At 41.8% G+C, this 17,111-nt stretch overlaps 1 protein-coding gene across 4 annotated transcripts in view; it reads right to left on the reverse strand.

Annotated features, from left to right (window-relative positions):
- Nucleotides 1-1,492: 1,492 nt before the first annotated feature.
- EGLN3 (egl-9 family hypoxia inducible factor 3) overlaps nucleotides 1,493-17,111 on the reverse strand; it is a 37,319-nt gene continuing 21,700 nt past the window's right edge. For 2 of the 4 annotated variants that reach the window (XM_075129751.1, XM_048854040.2), the window contains exons 2-5: nucleotides 10,260-10,379; nucleotides 7,049-7,185; nucleotides 6,121-6,194; nucleotides 1,493-5,697 (exon numbers count right to left, since the gene is read on the reverse strand). In XM_075129751.1, coding sequence (XP_074985852.1) covers nucleotides 5,660-5,697; nucleotides 6,121-6,194; nucleotides 7,049-7,185; nucleotides 10,260-10,379 — 369 coding nt within the window. In that variant the 3' untranslated portion in view covers nucleotides 1,493-5,659. The remainder of the gene's footprint in view (nucleotides 5,698-6,120; nucleotides 6,195-7,048; nucleotides 7,186-10,259; nucleotides 10,380-17,111) is intronic. The other 2 variants (XM_075129752.1, XM_075129753.1) reach the window with 1 other exon arrangement.

A 17,111-nucleotide genomic window follows, 5' to 3' on the forward strand; every position in this document is an offset into this window, starting at 1 on the left:
TCCAGGGTGTAAAGAAGCCTAGGCTAGGATCAGGGACCAAAAATCTATAATCTCTTTCTTGCTCCAGGAAGATTTACCTCTGTGGGTGTCCAGCTAAGGAACAGAACAACATTTTGGCATTAACTAGGGTTATCAGCATGTGAGACTTACTAACAAGAGCTTTAGTTCAGCTGCTAGTTTTAGTCGCTATTGCTGTTTTTTTTTAAGATCTCATTCCACCTTTCCAGTGGATAGATAAGATTGTGTGCTTTTAACCATGATTGGTGAAGGGGGTTATCTAAATGGGAATGTTCCCATATGAAACTGTGGGAAAAGGGGCTCATTTTTACAAACCCCTCTGCTTTTTAATTTGGACTTCAACCTCTCATATTTGTAACAGTTTTAGTAGTCATGGGAATTCTCAGTGCAATATATTTAGCCCTATTCCTTTGGGGTGGGTGGGGGTGGGGAAGAGACCACTAAATAACCACAAGATAAATTTACTATGAATGTGTTTGGGAAACTTTGGCCAGAGAAAAAAACTGAAGGAGAACTCTGTGTAAGCTCAAAAGCTTGTCTTTTTCACCAACAGAAATTGGTCCAACAGAAGATATTACCTCACCTATCTTGTCTCTCTGATATGGTGGGAAGAGCATAACTACAACACTGCAAACAACTAAATGTTAGGCATTTAGATGGACAATGGCCAATTTCATTTGAGCCGTAATTCTACACCGCTTGTTCACAGTAAAGATCATACATTCACAGGAATGGCCTCACTGACTTCAGTGGATCCTCTCCCATCTGCACAGTGAGGAATCCTCAATGTCACAGAATCAGACCATTAACCTGGGCTATACAGAACACTTCAAGTGAGAGGGGGGAATTCTGTAGCGTTCCCCCTTAAAAAAGTACGCCAAGCCCTCCAGCACAGGCAGGTTTTGCTTAGGAAAAAAATTCCCACAATAAAAATACTGCCAAAAAAAGAAGGAAAAAAAAAAAGAAAAGAAAAAAGTCAAGTGGAGTTCACAGCACTGCATAGCGAACATGTCCTGGTTATTCAATTTACAAAATGTTAGTGCAAGCGTAGAGCAGTCTCCCATACTTGTGGAAGAGAAAACTGCGACTCAGTTGGAAAAAGAAGCAGAGAAAGGATGTGAACTTTGTTAAAAAATAAAACATATCAGCTGACAATGTTATCTGGCCCAACAGGAGTGTGAAAACAAATAGGCACTTCAAGAAGAGTGTAGTTAGCTAGGTGACTAACCTCAAAATAGCAGGAAGCGACCAAGGAAACAGACCAAGCTGCTGGAAACAAAACGGATTTCTTCACTGACAGCTTTCCAGAAATGTGCAGTACCCCAAAGGACTACTGCCACCATCTATGAAAAAGTGCTGATTATTGATTATATGTTCGATGCCATCACGTTTCTCAACTCTATAGATTCAGCTATGTAACATCTCATACCTCCTGAATAAGAAACAAGACTGAAGAGACTTGCTCAGCACAGAATTTAACATGACCCAGTGTTTATTGACTCCTGCAACACTTTATTTGTTTCATTCCACATTTTTTTAATAACATGAACACAAAATGTGCTGGATTGTAAAATACCACCACATGAATCAGTATCTATTGACTCCAAAGTGCCAGGATTGTTGACCAGCATACAACCTGACAAGAGAAGGTTTACCCATAACTCACTCTCAAAGAGCTGGTAGTACATCACAGTTGAAGTAAAAATAATTAATTTGCCTGCAAATAGATACATTTTCCTTTACATGCGAGTGGTGTTCGAGCTATTTGCAAAAAACATTCAAACATTTTAAATTCAACAGAAATGGAATAAAATACTTTACAGAAACAAGGGGTTTTAAAACAAATGAAAAGATCACGATCTTTTCAAACTCTACTTCTGCAGAAGTCATTTACTCACAGGAGCAAGGGTAAACTAGAGGGGGAAAAAAGATTAACGAGAGGCCACTTTGCTCAAGAGGCCAACAAGTCAGGTACAGGCTTAAGAATACAAATAGCCTCTCTCTATTTCTCAATGCCTTGTTTTTGTTTTTAAAGTTGTTTGTCCTCTCTCAGCTTTCTTTCACAACCAGTAGGCCCTGTTGGGAACGATAGCTTAGTGGAGCTTGCAGATCTTCCAACATCACCTAACGTGAAATAAAGTCACATTGGGAAGGGCAACTAATTATTTTTTTTTTAAAGCCATGGATTCTCCATCACTGACAATTTTTAAATCCAGATTGGATTTTATTTTAATTTTTTCTAAAAGCTCTGCTCTAGGAAATATTTTGGGGAAGTTCTATGGCCTGTGTTCTACAGGAGGTCAGACTAGAAGATCAAAACGGTCCCTTCTGTCCTTGGAATCTATGGAAGAAAAACAAAACAAAAACAAAAACAAAACAAACCTCCACCTTTCACATTGCTTGCATTTGGTGTACAGCAGTTCTGCAGACGTGAATGATGAAGGCACACATTTACCTAAATGTGTAAACAAGCTGTTGGTGGCTTTGGGAAGACTGAAAATTAAATACACTGGAGAAATAAGTCCATTTTCATAGCCAGATGGCACACGCTGCTTAGCTATATACTGTATATTTTAAACACTTTGCCATGAAACCCAAAGCTGGAAAGAAACTCCTTAAGTCCATATCTAGAGAAGCAATTCATGCATTTTATTATTGGTACAGCTGCTAAAAGAAAACTTTGTTCTTGTGTAGCAGTTTCAAGCATTCCCCTCAAGAAAAAGTGGGAAGAATGTGGGAGAGACTTCAAGAATAAGGCTTCATTAATGACTTGTTAAAATTAATGTGTGAAACATCCACAGAGATCCTTCAACTGATCTCAGATCTGTGGTGAGGGAAAGAGGGAATATTTTATAATCCTGTATACTCATTTTCTTGATGTTTAAATTTTACATATTGAGAGATGAAAGGTCTGTCTCTTCCAGGTAAAATCAATCAATCAACCAACACTCTTACCTAGACCAAGAGAATATAGGCTGAAACTGAAAACGTTTAGCAAACATTTTCTTTACAATAAATGCACCGATTTCTCCACACACCCCAAGCACACTGCTGGTGCCTTATGCTGGCAACAGAGATAACAAAAGTACCTTTAATATCCAGACCCTTTAAAAAAAAAAAATTGTACAAGCTACTTTGTTGTAGGCAGTTGATGTGATTTGCACTAACATTACTATCTAATAGGCAACATTGATTAAGTTTAGTGTTTCTGAAATCTATCAGAAGCAATGAGTTTTTATTAGGTTTGGCCCCTCAAATAATTTAAAAAAACTCCTTTAAAGAACTTTTTAAAATGTAGAAAATGTCAACTTTGCATAGAGATACTCAAACTATTACAACATATTCCCCTGCAGCCAGTCTTTTAGAGAGTTCAACATTTAACTATTTACATAAATTCGTCTTTCAAGGAGTCACCTATTGCTTTCAGTTAAGACTTTTGACTCCTTTGGAATTAGAATTTTAAGTTGATTAAGTTTCCTTCAAGCCCATTCTGTGCTATTTAGATGCATCTGTAGTGGAAGAATTTTACTTTACAGAAGAAATGTATCAAATTACATGCCTTATTGGAGGGAACCTAGTAGGATTTACAGGGATCAGGGATGGTTGTGTCATCTCCCCTCCTCAAATACATCTCTCTCATTCAGCAGGATGTGTGCCCTGAAGACACAGACACGCAGACCAAGTGGAGTTAAAACCACATGATCACACCTGGATCCCCAGTAGAAGTCTGAGAGGAAGAGGGGTTGGCCAATACTAGTTCACTTAAATTCAGACTTCAAAAAATGGGCACAAGGATGACCCTCTTTTTCTTAAAGAATACAATTGGCTCAAAATACTCAATTCCTTTTGCCATTTCTCATGCCAGAAAAGCTGCTGCTTTTACATTTTGTGTTGCTGTTGTACTTTTTCTCCTAGCTAGGAAGCCTGAATAATGTCAAAAAGTCCTAATTTGGCAGTGCCTAGCACTCACATCATCACTCATTCTCTGGGTCAAGTTCTGTGGAAGCCATGTGCTTGCCCATGAAGGCTGCCCTGCCAATTGCTCCCCTTCTGGTCAGGCATGCGACAAGCTGAGTCAAGGGTGGGTTGGTTAAAATGGGGAAGAAAAATCATAATTGGCAGGGCCCCTCAAAACCATTGGGGTCCCCTGACACATGGGAGTATGGGCCAGAGGGGAAAGCATATACTTGGAAGATGTTAGTAGGTACTGACATACATTGACAAGCCTGGTATAACTATATGAAGAGGGAAAGTTTACACACTAGGTGTACAATTGTTAAAACAAGAACGATTTATTTATGTGCTCAATGTGACCATGACAATTTTCTCAACATCAGTGAGATCTACACTGAGCAGCTAAGTCCTGGTTTTGGAAGTTTAAGCTGCTTAGGGACACCTTGGAAGTTATTCATCTAGCTTTTAAATTAACAAAAAAAAACCCCACACACTTGAAGAAAATGTGTTCCTGCTCATCTGAGCCTAATCCTCTTTTTGTATATCTTGTGGCTCAAATGCAGGAGGGAAAATAATTTGAAATAATTGGGACAGCATCACTTTTTCATTCAAAGTGCACATACATACGAATTAACCAAATGTCCGAGCTCAGGATGGGCAGCAGAGAGAGAAATCAAAACTCTAAATTAGACATAGTTATTCATCGTACATTTGTCAGGCTGCCAAACATATCTTTACCTTCCAAATTCACACTTCTATGGTACACACGTTGGTATACGGAGACTCAATTAAAAATTCTTGGCTCTAAGGGCTAAAGCATTTTGTGTGCCATCAACTTCCCCAGCTTACCAATCTTTCGGAGAAACCAGCTGCTTTAAAAAACAAACTGAAAATGGGAAGTGAACATTGATCCAGCTCAAATCAAAAAGAAAAAAAAATAGTTCACAAAATTGTGAACAGATGCATAACTGCCTCCCCACCCTCTGTCCGGGGGCTGTAAAAGGGCAAAGCAACTGAATTACTACTGCGTGACTGTTGAAACGTGAACAAAATCCAGGCAGTTTGATGGCAACATGGAAGATTATCCTTTTAGAAAGTAAAAATACAGGAGAGTAAAGCCAATGCTCTGTGCAGCAAAAAAGTGATTAGCAGCCCATCAATAGCCCCACGTTAAGCATAACAGAAGATGACCCTCTACAAATACCTAGTTTAATTTCACATTTCCAATATCTTGCATTGCCCATCGGCATCTGCAACAGATTTTAATTTGTAAATCGCCTTTCCATTGAGCTAAGAAATTTACATAAAGTGCAAATAAGACTCAGGTTTTTTCCCACTGGTTCCAATACTTGTTATCTTTATTACCACTATTACTAAAAGCCAGCTGGCTTAGCCACCTGCATTAGGCTTTGGTGACATTCTTCTTTTACTAAAATCCTGGTTACTTTCTTCAGTTAAAGGCAAATAGAAAACAAGGGTTCCTTCTGCCAAATGCAGGCATGATGGGAGGCTACTGTGAGTACCATCAATGTAATATGCAGGTGTTAGACAGACAAATAAGTACATTCCTGTGGGTAGGAAGAATGTCCAATGTTTCACTGGAAAAGGACAAGTCGTCTTTGGATCTCATCATTTGCAAAGAGTTCAGAAACGGTTGTGATAAAAGCACTATGCCAGCAGATAACTTTCAGTCTTCATGGAGAGCTGCTTCTGTCTTCCCTGCATCTACAATGAACAATTGAAAATGCAATTAAGTTATAGTAAGTAAGTGTTTTGAACATCTAATGTAATAGCAGTAATCAGAAGACTCAGTTGGGGAAAGGAATATATCTGTATAAGAACTGCCATACTGGGTCAGACCAATGGCCCATCTAGAGTAGTATCCTGTCTCCAGTATCTGAGGTTCAGGGAGAGTGTATGGAACAGGACAGTTGGAATGATCTATCCTTGACTTTTCATTTTGGCAGTCAGAGATTTAGACCTGTCTACACTACAGAGTTAGGTTGATGGAAGAGTTAGGCCAGCTCTGTGGTCCCATGTAGTTCTGCAGTGACTGTGACATCACAGCACGGTGCATGCTGGGTAGCCAAGTGAAACAGAAATGCCTTGAATTATTATTTTCAATAGATTTATGAAAAAAAATCATACCAGTTAAATTCCTAAACTTTTTCTTGGCTTCTGCTCTTTCTTCAGCATCAAAATACCACACAGTCATGGCATATCTGTGAACAAAAGGAAAGGATTTATTTCTTAGACTCCCAAGAAGACACTAAAACACCTAAGGACACTGGGTTTTTATTCTCATACAGAGAGCTCAAAACTCTCGTTTGTCTATTATAAAATTGGAAGCAGACGAATAAAGAACTAATTTGATTTCTGGGTGATAAAACAAACCAGGGAATCTCTGTAGACAAACTCTGTGTGTGTGAGTCTAAGTAAAATCCAGGGAAGAATTTGTGCTGTACCTCTGGGAGGCATAGCACAGATCTGGCAGAGGGAGGGCAGAAATCACTTTAAGATCTTCCCATTCTAGGTGCTCCAGATGTTAAAACAATCCCTGGGGTGACTTAGCCAGCTTAGGGGTTGCTCTAACTTATGGTAGCCTGGCTTGCCTATAGTTGGCTGCAGCACTCCCAATCCCTGTAATGTTATATGATACAGGCCTACTCCAAGGACCCCCACACTCATATTCACTATGGCTGTTTTGTGCAGAGCCTGCCACTGAGGAATTCTCTCCTCACCAGCTGAAGGGCTTACAGCTCCAATATGCTACCACAGCAGCATACATGGGCCGCAGCAAATGGGGTAGAGGGAGTGGGGAACTTCACCATATATATTATGCACGTATATGGCTTGATCCTGCTGCTCATTTTTGTGGGGAAATTTACATTGGCTTCAATGGTTCCAGATAAACTCCATTCACATTAGTATTTGTACTGTACATATGCATGTGTGCATATATACAGATACACCCCCCCACATAAAGGTTATATATTTTTATATACTATGTGTGTGTTGGAAAAGAGCCAAGCTCTTTAATCTTTGGCCACATGTCAGTACTGAACATCGTATTTACCTGGTTGCATAGGAAGGTTGCACTTCATGTGGGTTCCTTCGGTCTGACCAGAAAAAAAGTAACCTGTCAAAAATGGGCTCAACATCTGCTACATAGGACTTTCCTTCCGGGAATATTCGAAGAATTCCACCATGCAGCTGAAAGTAGAGTGAAGGGTTATTTTCCCCCACATACATACACCCACATTTAAAATGACAATTGTTTCCTCTTTAACACACAACAAATGTGGAGTAAACGTTGAGGGCAACGCAACAGCAGCACATGGCAGTGCTGGAAAGCTGTGTGTTGCCTCACGTTAGTCACTTTGATTTTAGCAAACCATTCGGATTGACCGAGCATAATAAACGTCTGTTTAAAAAAAAAAAGTCAGCCAAGATGAAACACCAACTGCTTTTTTGAGACAGGACTTCCCCCTTCACAGAGGCTCTGTCACAAACACATGGAAACCACTTGAGCTCACAGTCATTTCTAAAATTAGTTAAGACTCATAAGAAGATTGTTTGTTCATTCTTTCTGGTTTGAGATCAGACTTCACTGCATGACTGTCAAATGGCATTTCAAAACCCTGGTATTGAGCCCACATAGGAGTTCTCTTTTGGGTCTGACAGTGGAATGCTGCACTGGACATGAATATGCGGGTGTACCCAGCCATCTAAAGTTGCATTTTATACATAAAATTGTGGCTACATCCTCCACTCTTCTCACTCCTTCTGGTCTGGCTTCTGTCACATCTCTCACTCTGGTTTCTGACAATCTTATGGGACAAAGTTTGCACCAATTTACGTGCATCAGTGGAAGCGCACAGGGTACAAGTCTGTGCTACCATCCTCCTAGAGGATTAAGGGAAGTGCAACAGGTCAAGCAGATGGTTACATTTTTTTCCATTTCAATATGTGGGGGTATTATTCAGAACATGCTGTAGGTCCAGGATTGTGTTTTTCTATAATACAGGATTTTTCAGTGGCAGCATCTCTCCAATATTAAATCACTTGTTGGGATTTAGTGGAGGAAGCGTGTTGGCGCTTAAAGGGATGGCAGCTTTACATGACCAATGCATGTTAAGAAGAAGGTGACCTTAGTATTATCTGACCAGGAAATAACCTGGGAACAGGTTTGAAAGCATTCTAACAACAGATAATCTGAAGAAACAGTCTTTGATTTTACAAGCCCTTATCTTGTTTATTATTTAAGGTCTGATAAATCCCCTGCTCAGGGCTGAATTAATTGCCCTGTAATGATACAATGTGCACAGAAACAGAAATGAGAGCCAGCTCACCCCATTTGGCAAAGAAACTCATGGGATGTGGCCAGAGAGTTAGGGAAACTCTACCCGATTCCCCTTATGAAGTGTGCTGCGACCCCTTGAATGGAAGGGATTTAAAGACGTGGGGAGTATACAGGGGGCAAGGCCTCCCAATCCCATGAATCTAGGAAATCTGTGGGGAAATGATCTGCCTTGACAGCCCCTGCCTCAGTGTTGCCCCATTAGTCCTCACCCAGCCCTGCTGCCATTGGCTTAACAGTGGCTGTAGAGGGAAATGCATACTCAGATGTCCATGAGGTGAAGCAGGGGACAGTGTCACAAAATACAGCCAAGCTCCCTGCCTTCTGGCTGCTAGCCCCACTGCAGACCACAGGAGCTCCTTCTCCAGAGGGGTTTTACACAGGACAGGACTACAGAGAGGGTGGGACAGTGCTGCAGAGGAACCTCAGTTTTGGCTCTGACCCTGGAGGTAGCGTCATAAAGAAACGAAGCTACTTCTCACACTCAGGAAGTGCTTCCTTTGCTGGGTCTGATCTTACTTTAAGCTGAAGTCAATGAAAGTTTTTCCATAAGATTCAGTGGGAGCAGGGTCAGACCACTTGAGCAAAAACTTGCATCTTTCATGTATTAAGGGGTCTAATGAGACAGTTGGAGCCAGAAAACATGACAAATGGCTCCAATCCACTGAGGAAACTCCTAGAGGCCACACAGAATGGAGTCTGAAGCTGCAAGCCCATAAGCCTGAACAGATCACCCCTAAAATACCAAACCATCATGGAAAGTTCATCTTTGACAGATTCTAATAGTGCCAAAGGCAGTCAGGAAAATAAAACAGACCAGGGATCTAGAGTAGAAGGAAGATGGGCTACCATGAGAATTCTAGTCTCCAAACGTTCTGTATGCCTGACTGATGGGAAGGAAGGCAGGTAGTCTTTCTGGACTTAAGGGACCCAATCTGTAGTTAATCCGTTCTTGTGCTTGGGGCCAAAAGATAGCTTTAAACCACCTTTGTGTTCTCAGTATTCTAGGACCATGCAAGGCCCTGACTGACTCCCAGGATAATGCATAGCAACATTGGGGCTTGGTGCTCAACATGCATTCATTGTGCCCCCTATGCTAGACGAGGGCTCGTGTAGAGAATTTACATCAGTTCTACTTTAGCCAGGGGGGCGGGGAGGAATCCCTGAACAAGGATATTCCCATGGGGCTTTTACACCCACTTTGTAGCACTTTTATGTTTCCATAGAGACATAAAGCAGCCTTTATGTAACCAGGAAGCAGTCACAATACCCAAGTCTTTAAATTAAGGTGAGAGAGATCATAAACATTTCTGGCAAGAAATTTTCTAGCAAAGTCAGGAAAGATCAGACTTCACATTCCTAATATCCCTAATGTGAAAAAACAAGCATAAATTAATAAATGTCTTTCATGCCCTCTTCATGAATCATAAGCAGCAAAAAAGTGCACAAACCTAATTTTCATAGATCCTTTGCAGGTCAACTTAAAGGGACAGACCCCAAAAGTGACCTACCATTTTTTGGTTAAAACTGCTCCCAGATTCCACTTAGTCCTGAGTGGATGTGGTTTCTTTCTAGATGCTTCATTACTCTTTTCTCTAAACAAAACTAAAATGCCAGCAGCCCAGCACATGAGCTGTTCTACGACTACAAACTGGAAGGGGGTGGGGGACGGGGGGAGAAGGGGAAATGGAAGAAAAAAAAACTGGTAAGGAAACAATTTCAGTTTCAAGCTTCCAAAGGGGTTGCTAAAAACAGCAAGAAAACCCAAGATGTAACTGAAAAGTGCAGTTTTTAAAACCAGCTGTTCAAGAGTTCATGAAAATATGAAATGCAAGTAAACAACTGATAGCAACAACGAACTGTTTCTGAGCCAGCCTTCCCTTGCCTAGAAATATGGGGTTGCTTTTGAAACCCATGGCTCACATACCTTTGAGTCCCAATCCTTATTCAGGTAATAAATACAGGTGATACAGCGCCCATCGCCATTTGGATTGTCTACGTGACGAACATACCCAGTTCCGTTCCCAGGGTAGCAAGCTACCATTGCCTAAATGAAAGAAAAATATCCATCAACTAAATTCCCCAAGACTCTCGCTTTGTTTTTAAAACCTTCCTGAACAGTTGATTTGACTCTAAATACTAAATTATTCAGAGCATCAATCCAAAGATTCCAGTGGATACTAACAAGAGGACCAGTCACAAATTTCTTCCCCCATATGATCCTGCCTACGGGCAATTCCATACACGTAACGTCTTTGGTGTATAAGAGCAAGTACACTGGAGGGGGGAAATAGTTTATTTTGAGTAATATGCTAAAACATAAAAGGACCAAGTTACTATTATTTAAAAGCAACATAACTTTCAACTGCAGCTTGTTGTTCAAGAGAGTATCTCAATAAAGGTTTACTAGGGTTTCTAAGGCTGCCTGGTCACTATTAATCTGAAGTTCTTGGTCATAGTGAAAGCAGACAGCAATCTTACTATGCCGAAGTTTTGCTGTGTCCCCATCCTCCACTCCAAGTTTCCTGCACACATAGCTCATATCCAAAAACACCACATGCAATTGCAAATTCAGGTTCCTCAGGAGCGAAGCGTGCAGAGATATGCAAATCTTTAGGCTGTGCTTGAACCAGGCCGTACATGTTTGCTGTCACGGGCTGAGCCACAGAAGTAACCAGAAGTTTTCATAATCACAATTCTTTCTTTGATCATCCCCAAACCTGCTGATGTGGCCATTTAAGTCAAGGTTTGGTTAATTTCACATTTAATGGTGAGAAGAATCAACAGAAACACAAACATGAATCATTTTGAACCACAAGAGAGAACTACAGATGACTAGGAGGAGTATGTATCGAGCACTTAAAAAAAAAAAGTGGTCTTTTGCAGCACGTACGCATTTAACATGAATTCAACCCAGTAGAATGATATTAGCAGACAGGGCACTGGATGCTCAAGGGATTATCAATTGGTTACCATGCCTCACTTGTCTAAATTATTAGTCTGAACTGGTAGTGACAACCTAAGTGCACTAAACTCTAGTCCTAAAGATATGGCCATACTAGCTTTTTCCCACAAAAACTTTTCTTCTATTATTAACACTGGAGGCATGGAATAGGTAGTAGCAATGGTGGCAGACCGTCAGCCAGCACAGTGGATCCCTCTGAACCTCTGCTAATTAAGCTTAGACTCTGTTCCCTCAAGGGTGTGCCAATTGCAGAAATGATTGTACACACAGTTGCACACATACAGTTCTCTATTTTTAATACTACAGTAATTTACTTTCCTTCACGTTGCTTGTCCTTTCCTGTAAAGGTTGCCAGAATGACACTAACAAGTTGTTATAGGATGCAATTTATAATCTGCTCTGCTGTTCAAGCCCCTATGGACATAGCTATTTTGAGGCCCAATCCTACACAGTAAGGTGAGAATCTCAAGGAGGTGATGCATGCTCTTAATTCCGATCAATATCAATAGGCACTCTTAGGATGTGCTGGCACCTTGCAGGATAGGTCTCTAAGGCCCTATTCACTATAGTCATTTCAGGGAACCTGGCTGCAAGTTGGGTGTCAATTTGTAATGGAGGCTGAACCTCAATGATATTTCATTACCAGACTGAGGAACTGTGCTAAGGTCCATTCTCCATGGCAGTACTGGAAATATAGCTCAGTAAAAAGGCTAAGGGACAAACCTGGTTGGAACCAGGTTCCCTGACTGTTGTATTTGCAATGTAGAGGGAGCAGATGACTGTGAGCTCTGGCAGTAGAGGAAGGACAATACTAATTCTTTGTACCACAGGAACAATACTCTTTGGCTGATTGAGATGCCCTGGCTTGAAAACAAGGCGTTTACACAATATTATGGTGGTGCTGGACGGCTGAGGAAGGCTTTCTTCAATGGGCAAACATCATTTGAATAGCAATGAATTGTTCAAATAAAAATTCAGAGTGACTGCAGTTTGAAAAAAGTGAGCTCTTGTGGTGTAATAAGTCAGAGGCTGTCACTAAGGGTACATCTACACAGCAGCTGAGAGATGTAATCCCCAGCACTGGTAGACATATGTACTAGCTCTGCTCAAACTAGTGCCCCAAAAGAGCAGTGTCCCCATCATGACATGAACATACCAGGATCTCAGACAGAGTTGTATTTGGGTGGATAGCCAGAGCTGCCGCCAAGGCTGAAGGCAGCCACACTGCTATGTTTAGTGCGCTGACTCAATCAGAGCTAGCACGTGTGTACATCTTCCTCAGCTGTGAACTACACCTCCCCCAGCTGCTGTGTTACAGCCTAAGGCCCAGAGTCTTAAAGGTACTTAGGGGCTGATCAGCTCAGTATTTCAATGCCAGCCCCGTAGGTGCCCTGCCACCTAGTGGAATCCTCAGCCCATGGCTAGGTACCCAGACTCCCTATACGCTGGGTCTCAAACTCAATTTACCTTAGGGCCACTGCCAGTCCTCAAATCCTCCCATGGGCCAATAATGTCACTGAAGATGGTGTTCAGAAAAGAAAACGTTTATATTGTATTTTTTATTTTGAATTTCTTAGAAGTAATAAAACTGTCAAACAACTTTATACAATTCTTTGCCTGCCAGAGAGTTTTTAGTGTTTGCCAGACACCTGGCAACGCTTCAGTGCTGTCAGTTTGTTGATGTTTGGCCTCAGTGACTGAGCAGTTGAAACCTTCAGGATTGCAGAGAGATCTCTGTGTGTATATAATATCTGCTGCAGTTTCCACGGTATGCATCCGATGAAGTGAGCTGTAGCTCACGAAAGCTCATGCTCAAATAAATTGGTCAGTCTCTAAGGTGCCACAAGTACTCCTTTTCTTTGTGCTTAAGTCAGGGATCCTCAGAAGCCAGCAGGCTTAGTGAGGAGCTGCCTAAGCTAACCAGGAGTGAAATGCCTAGGAGCAGGGCTGGGAAAGAAGAAGGGCTTAGGCCCTTAACTGGCTGACATGAGGTATCTGGCTGAAGGGCTAGAGATAAGTTCCTCGTTCTGTTCAAGATCCTCAGCTGCAAACCTTCCCCTGAAGTTACACACCGAAGCCAGTTCAGCTGCTTAGGTAGCCCATGCTCTAGCAGCTGGAACCTTCTCCCTGGTCTTGTTGAATGCAGCGAGCGAGGGTTTAAATTTACAGCACACTAGGATGCCATGCACTTGGGGCCAGTCACAAAAACTGCCTCACTGCCACTGTAGACACCTAAATTCCAGAATCAGGCCCCATGGGGATTCACAAAACCCTTGCTCAGCGGCCACTGAACCGTGTAGGTGCCTCAACGCTCTTGGTGCCTATGTTTCTACAGTAAAAGTTCCCCCAGCACCTATTTTCTGCCTCAGTGTGTGCGCTTTGCTGCCTCACTCTACATGTCCAGATGCCTATGCCACACAGCGATGCAGGATTTGGGGGTTGGAGGGAGGGCGGACAGACAGGCATTTCTCCACTTTGGGCCCCACAGGTGAGTTATTGGGTAGGCATCTTCAGAGCTCTCCAACTGGAGAGCCTACACAAAAACAGGTGGGAAGAGGAGGCCTTCCCTCATAAGTTTCAGTTCAGTGGTTAGGGCAGTCATCTGGGATGTGGGAGACCCTGGTTGAAGCCCCTGATGTGAAATAAAGGATTTGCACAACAATCTGCCACCTTACAGGCTAGAAGCTCATTAGCTGTGGGGCAATGTCAGAACATAGGTGGCTTTCCAAGTGTCATCCGGTGGCAAGTTAGCGGAAGGAGTAGGGGTTAGGCAGCAACTGAGTGGTGGTTATGAAAGGGTCAGTGGTGCCTAAATATCTTTGAGGCTCTGGATCTAATGCCTTAACACTGAGGCCAGAATCTTCCCAGGCCTCCCCACACACTACATTCTAATAAGAAACATGTGCTTTTACTCAGCAGATGCCGCAAGGTATTAATTATTATTATTTTGTATTGTCTGCATCTGCAACTTATAGGAGTCCCTGGGGATGAATGAGTAGAACAATTACCGTATCATCCAAAGCACTGAACGTGTTTATATAAAAGGTTAAATAGGAGCTTTCCAGCAGCAGCAGACTCAGGGGCAGAAGAGCAGAAGTGAAATATCCTTTTTCCTGGCACTAGTAATATTTGAATGAAGCCTTAAACAATGAAGGGAAATCATTGTGGTCCTCCTAGAGCCTGTTGAAATGATATCAAGTTTTATCAGAGCACTGACTGGAGCAGCTCCAGTATAGATCAAGCTAGCCTCAGCAGGGCCTCCAGCTATTACTACTGCTTTTGGATTCGTTGGTAAGCAAACAAGAAACAGGAGATGAGCCGAGTGACCTAGACCTAATTTAGGTAATTGTTGAACGTTGGTCTTTGCCAGGTTAGCACTCGGGCTTGATGCAAAAAATGGAGACTGGATCAGATCAACAAGATCACTGTCCCCTATATAGGGGAGCAGCCAGTGCAACAACAATAATTATTCCCTATGGATTTGTGTTGATGTGTTAAGGAGAATACTTTCCTTTGGGGGAAAGTCTATCCAACAGCCAATTCTGATTTAATATAAATCAATCAGGCAGCAGGAAGTATGAATGTGCCCTGTGCTGTTATTTTATAGCAGTGAAATCAGCTGCAAGGAGTGTGAATAGGCTTAACCTCCCACTGCAAATACTCAAGAGTAAATCTCAGAATCAGCAGGTGAATTTGCTTTCATTAGTCTGCAATTTGTTGATGCCAAAAAATACACTATGGTCTAATACTCCAGATTAAAAACCTCACACATCAATGTACATACAAACTACTTAGCTGGTTAAAGGCTATCTAGCTGACAATCACAAATTAAAACCCTAAAATCCTGGAGTGTTATTTACTACCTGTCTGTAATTAGATCATAGAGGGGGCTTGTGACTGGTTTTCTGTGTGTCTCAAGTCTTCTTGTATGTAGCAAACCTAGGGAACTTGGATACCATGAAGGAATCAAGAATTCTACTGTTTCTGCACTGTCATTATCTGAGATGTTTGTTTACCCACTTGGGAAACCTAACCACCAGTTAAAAGAGTAGTAATTATTATCTGTAGCAAGGAGCCAGGGAGCATCAGTGAATTACATGTTGCACAAAAAGGTTTACAAAAGGAAATAATGATAAAGTCAAATACCATATATTACAAATTGAATTACCAGGGGAAGAATTCTGCAAGTCATAGAAGATGGCAAGGAAATACAAATGAAGACTGGAAGTATACAAAAAGCTACAGATGTATAAATAGTCTCCCTATCCCCCGCCCTTCACTTCATTCTCTCTCCCCTCAATGTTTCCACTAGGGAAAAGCCCTGGTTAATTTCTCTTACTACTGGCCTGCAGCCACCTCACAATACACTGTGGAATTGTCAGATGATTTCACAAGCTAAGTAGAGTTGGGTTAGTCACTATTTGAAAAGGAGTTCTTCAGGGAATTCCTGGGTGGTGATGGTGGGTCAGAAGGTGGCATTTTTCCTTTATGTTAGCATTGAGCCAGTGTCATGCTAGTAGGGACTATAAAGATGACATTTTAGGATAAGATGTAAATATAAAGGTACTGACATTTGTGACTACTATAGGTCCCAAACCTTTCTCCAATCCCGGGGCTGTTATTTCCAGTGACCCAATAAAATTCTGCCCTGGATAATTACCATTTGCCTGCCTAAATTACTTCTATAGGTATCAGCTGGTTCCGGTATTTTTTCCATTTCCTGCACCAGATTGTTGTGTAGTGTTGCTGTTTGTCATTAAACAGCTGCTATATTTGATCCCAGGAAAGGGTACAGTGATCCCTCTCAGCAGTTTTCAAACTGTGGGTTGGGACCCCAAAATGGGTTGCCAGCGTTGGTATTAGACTTGCTGGGCCCCGGGGCTGAAGCCACAGCCCAAGCCCCACCACCCGGGGCCGAAGCCACAGCCTGAGGGCTTCAGCCCTGGGTGGTGGGGCTCAGGTTACAGGCCCCCTGTCCAGGGCTGAAGCCTTTGGGCTCTGGCCCCCCGCCTGGGGTGGTGGGGCTCAGGAGAGCTTAGGCTTCAGTACCCCCTCTTGGCATCGTGTAGTAATTTTTGTTGTCAAAAGGAGGTCGCGGTGCAATGAAATTTGAGACAGTTGAGCTCGTTAAGTTTAGAAAGAACTTTGAGGTTCTGTGAAATGAAAGGTGCTACGTAAACACAAAGCAATAATGGTTTATGTAATTGCATCCTCTCATTTAGAAGTCATGAGATGGAAAGCCAAAATACTAATAATTAATTGCATTACTTCTGACACACAAGCTTTAGGATATATTTTTAAATTACTCCAAGTTGCCTAAAAGTGGAGTGTAATATGTGGTTTGCAATCCTGAACTAAAAAGATTAAACACACACATTTGGAGAAGGAGCACCAGGATTCACATCAGAGGCCCAGGTCTGAGTGAACGTTAAAAAACAGGTTGAGTAGTTTGTAGACTGCAAATATTCTGTGCATCTGGGAGAAAAAAAAAGAAGATACACAGCATGCACTACATTAAAACAGCATGAAGAGTCTGATATCTAATGCTCAAAGCAAAGAGATTCTCAATCAAGTCTCGTATGATAACACGGGCACAATGGAACATTTCTCAAGTACCTTTTTTTTTTGCACCCAATTGTGCCCAAATGTTTTCCATTGTGTAATTTATAGTGGTCAGGTATAAGGTTTACATGGCTAGTATTAAATATTAGTTTAGATTTTCATAAATTCAAACAAACACCCAACCACCACACCAAGGAATAGACTAGCCATACTGGCCTAATGTAATAGTCTTTACAGAGGAATAAATGGGAG

Source organism: Caretta caretta, chromosome 6 (genome assembly GCF_965140235.1).
Source record: "Caretta caretta isolate rCarCar2 chromosome 6, rCarCar1.hap1, whole genome shotgun sequence".
NCBI classification, from domain to species: Eukaryota; Metazoa; Chordata; order Testudines; family Cheloniidae; genus Caretta; species Caretta caretta.